Source organism: Sycon ciliatum, chromosome 5 (assembly GCF_964019385.1).
Source record: "Sycon ciliatum chromosome 5, ocSycCili1.1, whole genome shotgun sequence".
Lineage (NCBI taxonomy): Eukaryota > Metazoa > Porifera > Calcarea > Leucosolenida > Sycettidae > Sycon > Sycon ciliatum.
The window spans coordinates 4,442,798-4,453,639 of record NC_088647.1 but is presented as its reverse complement, the minus strand read 5'-3'; the positions used below and the strand labels follow the sequence as shown (position 1 = coordinate 4,453,639).

At 46.4% G+C, this 10,842-nt stretch overlaps 3 protein-coding genes across 4 annotated transcripts in view; 2 read left to right on the top strand and 1 right to left on the bottom strand.

Annotated features, from left to right (window-relative positions):
- The first annotated feature begins 478 nt into the window (after positions 1-478).
- Positions 479-6,141, top strand: LOC135817256 (uncharacterized). 2 transcript variants are annotated; one of them, XM_065330395.1, is made up of 4 exons: positions 479-1,039; positions 3,025-3,242; positions 4,106-4,341; positions 5,217-6,141. In XM_065330395.1, exons 2-4 carry the CDS (start codon positions 3,068-3,070, stop codon positions 5,403-5,405), a joined length of 600 nt encoding a protein of 199 aa, XP_065186467.1. In that variant the 5' UTR covers positions 479-1,039; positions 3,025-3,067; the 3' UTR covers positions 5,406-6,141. The 2 variants fall into 2 exon arrangements, with proteins under 2 accessions (XP_065186467.1, XP_065186466.1); XM_065330394.1 differs by having other exon boundaries at positions 490-1,043.
- Positions 6,142-6,836: 695 nt separating this feature from the next.
- Positions 6,837-8,462, bottom strand: LOC135816580 (protein AAR2 homolog). The gene has a single exon (XM_065329768.1). The coding sequence runs from the start codon at positions 8,335-8,337 to the stop codon at positions 7,228-7,230; it is 1,110 nt and encodes a 369-aa protein (XP_065185840.1). The 5' UTR covers positions 8,338-8,462; the 3' UTR covers positions 6,837-7,227.
- A 573-nt stretch (positions 8,463-9,035) lies between these two features.
- The window catches only part of LOC135817254 (protein O-mannosyl-transferase TMTC1-like), a 14,600-nt gene continuing 12,793 nt past the window's right edge, over positions 9,036-10,842 (top strand). Inside the window, exons 1-2 of the mRNA XM_065330392.1 lie at positions 9,036-10,069; positions 10,604-10,677. Of these exons, the coding sequence (XP_065186464.1) occupies positions 9,626-10,069; positions 10,604-10,677 (518 nt within the window). The 5' untranslated portion in view covers positions 9,036-9,625. The remainder of the gene's footprint in view (positions 10,070-10,603; positions 10,678-10,842) is intronic.

Here is a 10,842-nt window from a genome sequence, read left to right as displayed (position 1 = left end):
ATTTTCCCTAGGCCTAGGCCCTAGCTATAGTATAGCACTATAGCATAGCGGTGCGATCCTGCAATGCATGCATGAAGGTAACCATGATAATGGGCCTGATCTGATAGCTAGTACCGTATTTTCCGGAGTATAGTGTGCACTTTAGATGTGCTATTTTAGGCCCTAAATCGCAGGTGCGCACTATGCTCCGAATATGAAATGCATGTACATGCGCACCCCCAATGAAGATTGCCTGATTGGGGGTGCGCAAAGGTGCGCAATACTCCGAAAAATACGGTAGATCTACAAGTAGCTGTGCATGTGATCTGTGACTGTACTGTGTCTCGCACGACTCGACGAGTCACAAGCACAGGGCCGCAGGCCGGTGGAAGCCGGGGAAAATGGCCGGTTACAAATACAAGGATATGACATGGAGGCCGGACTGACATGTACAGATCGATATCGATACCGTGGATCTTGGCGCAAGCTAGCTACAGCTGTAGCAGGAAATGCAGTAACGTCAGTAACGAGCTAGGTCAGTCAGTAGGTGGAATCTTTGCCAGTTGGCGCGTGTAGCGATCATAAAGAAAAAGAAGAATATCAATGTCAGTTGAAGTGGGAATGGGGAAAATCAGGACTTGAACTCCCTACCCTGCTTGTCAATCGATTTGAATAACTGAGTCACTGAGCACTACAATTGTAGTGCTGCAGCCCAGAAATCTGTTCAGCCTGCATTTCGGCGTCGCCGGTAATAATCATCTCCGGGTCAAGTGATTACTAAGCATATGCTCCGCCAAACCACGTTACGGTTCACCGGATCACGGAAGGATATTGCACCGTGGCAAGAGGCACCAGTAAAGGGAACATAGTCGCATCTCAACAAACTTGGCGTCAGTAATCAGGGGTAGCGCTCTGCTGGCACTGTCCATCCTGTTACGGCCGGTAGTGGTGAACGCTGGCGTTCGGCGCAAGCAGGTGCGGACAGACAGCCATTGACCTTCAGTGAAGGACTGTCCATCACACAGCCCAGGGAAAGGCTTGCGACCACCGGCGTTGTGTGGTAGGTGAGTATCTACTTGTACTGCCTCTGTTGTAGATCTACTACTGGGTCAGTCACACACCGCACTGACTCAGTGTGCATGCAGCATTGCTTGGCTCCCAAATCCTGTGAATCGTGATGTACCGGTAGTTGGTGTACCACTGCGCTGCACGGTTGGTCGGTACAGAGATAAGAAGGGAGTAATGAAGTACCATGATACCGTATTTCCACAAAATAGTAGGCCGGTCTACTATTTTTTCAACCTCGTCCTAACCCGGCCTTATAATCGAGGACGGTCTTGTATTCGAGGACGGTCTTTTATTCTTTCCACCCAGTTTGACACCGGTCTTCTATTTCTCGCCACACAGTTTTACCCCCGTTCTTCCATTTTCTTCTGCACAGTTTGAGCACGGTCTTCTATTTTTTCCCACAGTTTGAGCACGGTCTTCTATTTTAACACAAGAACAAAGACTCATTTAGTAGGCCCAGTCTTCTAATCGGAGACGGTCTTTTATTTTTTCAATCGCCCCCTGCCTCGGCCTTGTATACGCGGAAGGCGTTGTATACGAGGACGGCCTTTTATTTGCGGAAATACGGTATGCCTCTCTTAATGATAAGAGCAAGGCAGTCTCAGACTCTGAATGGTACGTTTTGATGAGAAGGTGCCAGAGATCTAGCATATTATGCTGTCACTATTTCCACAACTTACTTGGCAACAGACTCATAATATTTCCACTAAAACTCGCCCACATGGTGCCCGCTAGACTGAGGTGCCGCAATTAACTTCGAGGTCCGGATATTAAAGAGACAGATATGAGTGCATTGGTACCCATTTTATACTACAATCAACTTTGCGTATAACGACACTCGGCGGGGCATCAGAAAAGTGTCCTTATTCGCGAAGTGTCCTTATACCCTAAATCTCATTTATATGTATTACAGTTGGATGGGACTTTGCTCTGGGCATGGAAATTCTGTCGTTATATCCGCCGTCGTTATTAGCCAAGTTCACTGTACTCCTGGTATAGAGTACAGAGTAGAACAGTGATGGCAGAAAGGCGTGTGACGTGACCATGGGTATGGCGGCAAGGAACATGTAAGACCAACTCGGACGTTGTCGTTGCGGATTGATTGCTATCTAGTTTAGGCAACCGGGCGAGGTTCACGGTGGGCAATGGACCTACAGTCCATTCAGAAAAATATGGACTTCTAGCTTTTGGCCATACATGGGTCGAACGTTGAGTTTTTTAGAATTTTTTCTGCAATCCCTTATGGAATCCTCGTTCAATTATGTTTCTGAAGTCTATATCTCCAAAAAGCAAGCCGTAGCAAGAATACTGAGGATTTTGGCCAGGTTTTGCCCCAAGAGTGACTGAATGGACTGTACATGGTTTTCATGTTGCGCTCCAGCGTACACAACTTGATTGTACATGTGTGTGTGGTACGTAGAATAGCGGCCAATGGCATGATACAGAACACAGCCTCGAGTGGATGCAGCCGTCCCACTCGTGCACTGTACGGTTGGTTACCTTGAGGAAGCTGTACGGAAACATCCGCTGTACCCGTATTCAGTCGGCCCACGTGGCATGTGCCGGCTTTGACTGGGAGATACATAGTGATGATGACACAACGTTACCACTTTCACTGATTAAGGTGTCCCAGAAGGACTGGCAGTAGTCTGTATCAGCGGTCCTTGGCGGACAAAGCTGACGTCAAACAAGAATGCCTCAACATTAACCAATGATATCACTGCCGCCGCCACTACCACCACCAAGTTCAATATCCCATTTCTCACACGTGATTGCACAAGTACTAGTAATAGTGTGTACAGTGGTAGCCATACATCTTCACGACACACTCCAAACGCTCTCTGACACCAATCACTAAAAAAGAAAAGAAAAAAAGAGATAATCACTCGAATTTTCGGGCAACGCCCTCCTCCTGTGTGTGTGTGTGTGTGTGTGTGTGCGCGCACGCGCGCGTACGGATGTGTAAATCCCATCCAGTTCTCCAGCGAGTGCTGCTAGTCAGATTGTGAACAACAGCCCAATGGCGTCGACTGGCCTTTCACCTGATGTCTTGGTAAGTGCTTTCTTCCTGAGCGGAAATGGTGCCCAGCGTCCAGACCATCTCTTCTCCGCAGCCGTGGAAGATGCCAACATGATATGTCGTGGACTGGACGATGATTCTAAAGTGTCCGTCCCAGTGCCGGAGACCGCCGAAGGTGAGATCTCAATGAGGATGAATACAGGAAGGTATAGCGTAGTGTTCAATATCACAATCTGCCTAAAGAACCCTGAAAAGCAACCTTCGCTTTTCAATGCTGTGTAATTATAATACAATGTACGCATTTCCTTAGGGAAGATATAGTGACTACTTGAAATACATGTACATTGTCTTTGATAATATGTGTTAATAGCTGGACTTTGCTGTCAGAGTTTCGAACACCCTGTGAGGCTGTAACCCACCCTGCCTCTTTACATCGCTATCTGTACTGCACACTGTACAAGTAGGGATTCAGCGTCGTCAAACTTGCACGATATTTCTGAGTCTGACTACATGTATCAGGTGTATAACTGCATTCAATCAAGACATGTGTGTGTACTGGGCGAATCGTTTCTATTCCAATCAAAATTAGCAACAGCAGCCATAGAGAAGAAGGCACAAAGCAACAGGAAATGAAGAAGGAAAAAAAAAGAAGAAGAAACCTTAGAAAGAGAAAAAGAGTAAATGAAGTCTCACACACTGAAAAGCATGAAATAGAAACCACTAAAAAGCGATCAAATAGACCCCACTCAGTCAAACATGGATGAAACCGCACCGTCAGCATGTGTGTACTACTTGCACTTGTAGTATCAGATTCACTGATGGTCCAAGTAAAACGTTGTCTGACAGCAGTATTCTTAATTTCTTATATCGTACCCACAAGTTGTGAACTGCTTGCGGAAAGAATCCTCCATAAGGCAGTTTCAGTGTTGACACAGTTTATACTCGCATTTAAATGAAGTTTTATTCTTTTTCTCTGTCTGTCCTGTTTTCTACTGTTCTGTCTTCCTCGTCCTGCCTCCACGTTCTGTTTGATTGCAGAGGCTGAAAAGATGGACCGAGTTGTCGACTGTGTTGTTTCAAAGTTGAAATTCATAGGAGATGAAGTGGAGGCCAAGGCCAAAGGCAATGCAAAACAGAAGCGGGATGCATATGATACAATATTTGCAGAAGGATACGATTCTGATGGGAACATCGAATACAACACGTTTATACGTGCAGTTGAGATCATCAAGAAATGCATATTCGAGCCATGTTCGTTCAAGAGCGACAAAGAGGTGATTTTCTTTTCGTTTATTTGCTGTGCTTGTAGGTTTAAAATAGACGGGGGGGGGGGGGGGGGGGCAAACATTTCATACATGGGTCAAATACCAAGGCTGTGATCGTTTCGTCGCATCTGGATCCCTCAGAATTAATCAATCCCATTGGTTCGCACCGCTACAGTGACCTTGTGGACGTAGAAAATGACAGTCAAGAAGTCACTCCAGGGTTCGTACTCACCATACTCATCTGCATTGTGCAGCGTTTGTCCACATGTACATGTATGTGTACTTCATGCGTATACAGTGAAACCTGTCTAAGACGACCGCTCATGGGACCTTCAAAACGTGGTCTCTGTTACCAGGTGGTCTCCTTATCCAGGGTCATTTGACTGGAAATAACATCCCTTGGTACTGGTTGCAGTGGTCTTCTAGGACAGGTGGTCGCCTTGACAGGTTTTACTGTAACAATAATTGTCACCCGCCAAAACCGTACGAATGTCTGGTTTGACAAGAATCAGTTGGATCTAGTCAATCCTGCTCAGATCCAAATCCGATGGATCTGGATTCGACCAATAGATCATTGCAAATTGAGTGGATCCTGTTGATCTGGATCTGGATCTGACCAAACGATGACAGTCAGAGTTTCGTATGAAACTTCACACTTCATGCCGTCTTGCTTACACGCGACTAGCTGATGACTAACTTATAATCCAGAAAACACGATGAGCATGTCTAGTTCCAGGAGCCGCATATATATCCACGTTGCAAATTTCCGTGCTGTTCCTGCTGAAGTTGCTACTTAGCCAATGTATGAGAGCTCAGCTCCAGACCATCTCGGCATCTGTGATATTTTTTTGTTCTTCTGTTGATCATGGTGTTGTGAGATACAGGCCAAGCAGGCGTGGGTGGGTACGTTCCTAACATTTTCCAAGTCACTCTTCGTACAGTCCGGCCAGCACTACCACAAGGATCGCGTTGCCAACGTCTTCAGGATGCGCGTGCAGGAGCATGCGAGCAAGTATATGCGCACTGCCTGGCCAACCGTATCCTCAGCGCTGGACATGGGCTCTGAAGTCTAACCAATGATGCAGGCAATCATGATGATTGATTCGTACACCAGCAAATACACACCTGGCAACATGGCGATAAATGCAGTAGATACAGTCGTGATGATGCGCCGGAATGTGTGTTCGAATCCGGTCAATCACATCAGCGTGATCACTGCCAGGCGGCTGTTTGGGACACTGAGAATGAAGCTCTCAAACGCTAGATTACTGCTGTCTTGACGCACTTGGAGTGTGAGCACTCATGGCGTTGATGCGCCATCATGCTGTATTCAACGCTCGGCGTTCGCTCTGAGGAGCGTGGAGGGTGCAGACTCACCCCGTGCGTGTAATTATTTCTACATACAGCTACTACAGTGGCCTAGCTGTATCTTTCACGCGATTATCTATTGCTACTTCGAAGTAGCCATGTTGCCATGGTCACTAAGCCTGGTGCAGTGGTGCCTTTTCTTGGGTGCATGTTACTAACAGTTGCAATGCTATTCTATATTTTAGTACTGAAATCCTTGACACAGCTAGCTCTTTAGCCGTATACATGTAGGGCGCATGTCATTCTACATTCCCAAAGTAGGCCTTTTCGAATGTGTTCTAGTTGGGATATGGACTATGAATTTCACATCGAAGTGCATGTAACAAGTTATAATATAACTATATTGTGTTGTACAAATTGGAAATGTATCAAATTTCTATTGTGCAGTGCATGCTCAGATGCAACTTGATGTATTTATACTGAAGTTATGTACCAGACTGATGATGTCGTCTGTGTGGGCACTGCATAATTATGTCAATGGGGTGGTCTGCAGCACTAGTAGTGGTCGGAGTAAAAAAGAAGGAAGTCAAGACAATGAAAAGTGCTACAATCACTTACATGTACATGCACACATGAAATTGGCCTGGATGCAGAACACAGACTCACAGTCAGAATAACCACTGGTGTCCAGTTCTCAAACTCCGAATCAAATTGCGTGTAACTGAGGCCTGCAGTACGAAAAACAATACTCCTCAAAGGATCACAACACAATATTCATATAGCATGTAACCTGTTGCCATGCAAGAAGTGCAGCAAGCAATTTTAAGTAGTAGGACCGTGAGTTTCCATGTGTTCACAGCACCCATACGACCACCAATTCTTGATGTGGTGCTACATGTATTTCAGTTGATAAAACCCTTTCTGATAATTGATATGAAGCAGCACTCCGTGGTACTTTGTAAAGCACACACGCACACACACACATGCACGTACACACACACACACACATACACACCCACACGTGTTACTTACTAGTATAGAGCATACAGTGCAACTGTGCCTGTAAGCACACATCAGTAATATCGCACAGCACCCAGCCGCATGCAGCAATCCGAGAGCACAATCAGTGTCGAGCTGCCCAGAAGTGTCAGATGATGCCCCCCCCCCCCCTCCCCATCACCACCAACCAGCGCCTCTTGAGAAATTGCTTCGTGCCATCTAAGGAGCAAAATAGCAATGATAAACATGATAATAAATCTAAAAGACCATACATCAAAAGATTTTCAATCCCTCAAACGTATATGAATACGAGCTCGAAAAAAAGAAATAATGCAATACACTGTACATGCAAGTGTTGAAAGCGCCTGCACTTTCCCATTTGAAAATCACTGCAATTAACGACCTCCTGGATGTATCGTCTAGAAGGCAAAATGACCGCAGGAGGTTTTCTTAAAAAATATGTACAACCAGATGCTATTTACAACGAGTCCTTGGTTCCAGGATCGCAGAATCAACCACCACATGAACGGGGCAAAAAGAATGATCTACTTTCCCCTACCAGTGTTCTGCCAGTGTCCTACAAACTGCCTACAATTCGACGACAACAGGTGCATCATCATCTTCAAATTCCCATTCAAACTTCTCACTCAGATACTGCTTAAACGCTGCCGCACGGGACACAAGCGACTTGTCAAGAACACGGCTATCCTCCTCAATGGCAGCAAAGAAGCGCTGCAGCGTGACCGCAAAGAAGTTGTTCTTCACTGAAACGTCCAAGAAAAAGTCCTCCGGCAAGTCGCGCAGCTGGAAGTGGACGGCCGCAATGAATTCACAGAAGAGCTTGGGCTGCTTACGCATGGCGCTGTCGCATGTAGCAAACACCTCTACCAGCTTTCTCCAATGTTCGAACGACTCGTACACATGGCCAAGAATGGAAAAGACAAACGCCAGCTGCAGCTCGCCAAGCAGCCGTTCCTCAGCATGCAGACTATTGCTCATGGTCTCCAGTACATAACTACGATCCATACTGTGCTGTGAAATCTCCGCCGCCGAGCTACCAGCTGGGAAATTGTGCTCCGGGAAGGTACTAAAGCGCGGAATCGTATCTGGAAGTGGCTTCATTGCCGGTAGAAGATCCTCTTCACATTTAGGTTCCTCAGCCTCTGCTGGTGATTCTGTGGTCTCGGCTGGTGTTTCTGGTGCCGCAGAAGCCTTAGGAACAAATGGAGTGGCCTCAAATTGCATAACAGAACACACTCGCTTGTTGACAGGTTCAATGCGTTCAATAAGTTTTTTTGAAACATGATTCGTCAGTGAAGTCCACTTTCTCAAATCTTCAAATGGGTACGCTCCCAGAAAGCGATCCAGATTTTTAAGATCTGCTCTGATTCGTTGCCTTCTTTCCTCATCCAAAACTTCATCCATGAGGTCTTCCTCCACCGAATTCCAACGCTTCACCACTACCTCTTGGCGTTCAAATACATGGCAGAAGCTCATTCTTGGAGCAGCCTGTCCCTCAGTATTTACAGCACTATAAAACACAAAGTGGAAGCCTGGTGGAATCATCTTCACACCTCGAAACCTTGGCCCAACTCGCCATGCATGACAGTCAATGCCAAATTCCAATCCTTGAGGGGCATCTTCGATAAGTAAAACAGCTCCCTCGGCCAGAAGCCGCTTGGCTGTATCTTGATCCATTACTATCGCTATTGCTGCAAAGTTTAGTGCAGTTGGGATTAGTTCATCGAGAGGAATTGCACAGATCAAATCCTCCAAATAATTGGTGCTTCGAAGTTCGACATTCGATTACGTTACTCGTATTCATTCATATTGTCGCTTTTTACTAAAAAAAAAAAACATGTCCAAAGAGCTCAAAATCAAAAAGATCGGATCGGAGATCGAGAAGGCCAAGGTCGCCTTGGTTTCATCGATGGCGTCAAAATAGCGTCATTTTCATGTACGCACGTGTTGTCAAGAGTACAGTCATGGTTTTCATGTACTCTTGGTGTTGTACACCTGCACCTAATTTTGAATACCTATAGGGCTTGAAAGTGCTACGTCACTCCATAGCAATGGCATAGCAACAATTTGAAAAATTCGAAAACTGGATCCACCTGGATCCAGTTTTTGTATGGATCCAAGCACATTTCAAGCGGTCTCACTCACAGCAAGGTGATGTTGCCAGTGAAACTGACTGATTTGGCTAGTGGGGGCGGGGTGACAACTGGTGGCGAAGTAAAAGTTGCACCTGCATACGACATGAGTGGGTTGCTATGCACCCACATACTGAGGCAATAGCAAAGTCACACCTTAGTGGATCCAAAATAGAAATCTGATGTCAATTTACTACTCCCAGGCCGTTTTTGACGTCATCACTTTCAAGCCCTATTGTCAATAATTGGAGATATTTTGTGTTGAACTAGACTTGTTACTTGAGATTGATGAAAAGCTAAGCGAAATTAACTTGGTCTTAGAGGCGGGCGCTGTCCTAGCACTAGAAGAAGCCGGAGAAGAGAACCGCCCGTGGTGGAAAATCTGGACCAATTTGCTGCAGGAGGCCTGCTAACATCCGGAGTTGTTCCGGACGAGGATTCAACGACGTTTCCGCAATCACTGAAGGAGTTCCTCGCCCTTGGTATCTACAGCTGTACTACTAGTACTATAGGAGTGGTACACTGTAGTGGCAGTATATTACTAGGAATTGGATTCATTCGCCAGGCCAGATCAGCCCGCGTGGATGTGAACATTCCACACACACTGTACTGCGACAAAATTTCTATTCCCAGGAGTAGAATTTCGATTTCTCAAGACCACTCCCTCTGTAATATACAATGCAGTAACGTGAACCTCTAACCTTCGGACATACGTCACACTACCCGTGTTCACTCAACATCGTCCGTTGTTGTTAACACCCGGCCGTGTCGTATCGTCTGACTGTAGGACACTCATTGTTCTACCTAGTACAACACATTGAAAGCAATTAGCAATGGTGAAATGCCATGTATCCTATCTCTGCTGGTTAGAATCGCCACTGATCGGTGAAGCCGTTGTTCTGCTATTGGCTGCAGGCTGCTACATGAACAGTCTACGCGGCGACTTTGTTCACGATGACATATTCGCCATCAAGGAGAATCATGACTTGCGGCCAGAAACGCCGCTTCGTCAGATCTTCGTCGACGACTTCTGGGGCACGCCGATGAGCAGTCCGAAGTCTCACAAGTCCTACAGGCCTCTCTGTGTGCTGACGTTTCGCCTCAACTACCTTGTCTCCGGTTTGACACCGTACCACTATCACCTGTGCAATGTTGTACTCCACGCCGTTGCCTCCAATCTCTTTATGATCGTCGCTCACGAAGTAGTCTTTCGCAGTCGGACTCTGGCAGTGTTAGCGGCCCTGTTATTTGCCGCTCATCCTGTTCATGCAGAAGCCGTGAGTACCCGTAGTGTTAGCTTCAAGTAAATAGGCTATTGTGAAACGATCTCTCGCTTAATAGTATCTTACCCAACTATCAATCACAGATAATTGGGGCATGTCCAGACTGATGTGAACATGCTGCGGCATGAGCAGCTTCCCAGGGAAAGCATGCAGCCGTACGGAAGTGCCGTATATGGTATAACCCCCACGATTTTGCTTGGGTACATGTCACATGAGCATTCCGCCATGACAACTTTCCCATTCCGCCTGTTAGCCAGTCTAGACGTGCCCATAGGCACTTGTGTATAGAAAGACTGGTGGATCTTTTCACCTGCATCAATTGGAAGAAAATGTTCAACCTGCAATTTCTCTCTCTCTCTCTCTCTCTCTCTCTCTCTCTCTCTCTCTCTCTCCTCTCTCTCTCTCTCTCTCTCTCTCTCTCTCTCTCTCTCTCTCTCTCTCTCTCTCTCTCTCTCTCTCTCTCTCTCTCTTGAGTGTTTTTCTGCTTTGATTGTGTGCTTACACGCCGATGCGATGTTTGTGTTGCAGGTGACTGGAGTTGTGGGACGAGCTGACGTGCTGGCCTGTATACTGTCACTGCTGGGATTCCTGATGTATCACAGGTAGGAAGGGTAGTGGGATCTGCAGCTCTAACTACTTACTACGCAGCCACCTTAGTTAGCCCTGCTATGTACATGTGTTGCTGGTCTCCGTGGCTTCGCAGAGGGTTTGGTATACTACAATATGGCAGGATAGTATAGTTGGTGGACTGCAACGCAGAACTTGTG

Bases quoted from the DNA above. Each gene is read 5' to 3' on its own strand.
- LOC135816580 (XM_065329768.1), bottom strand. From the start codon at position 8,337: ATGGATCAAGATACAGCCAAGCGGCTTCTGGCCGAGGGAGCTGTTTTA.
- LOC135817256 (XM_065330395.1), top strand. From the start codon at position 3,068: ATGGCGTCGACTGGCCTTTCACCTGATGTCTTGGTAAGTGCTTTCTTC. The intron at 3,243-4,105 runs GTGAGATCTCAA...GTTTGATTGCAG, and splicing joins AGTGCCGGAGACCGCCGAAG to AGGCTGAAAAGATGGACCGA. The intron at 4,342-5,216 runs GTGATTTTCTTT...TGTGAGATACAG, and splicing joins CGTTCAAGAGCGACAAAGAG to GCCAAGCAGGCGTGGGTGGG.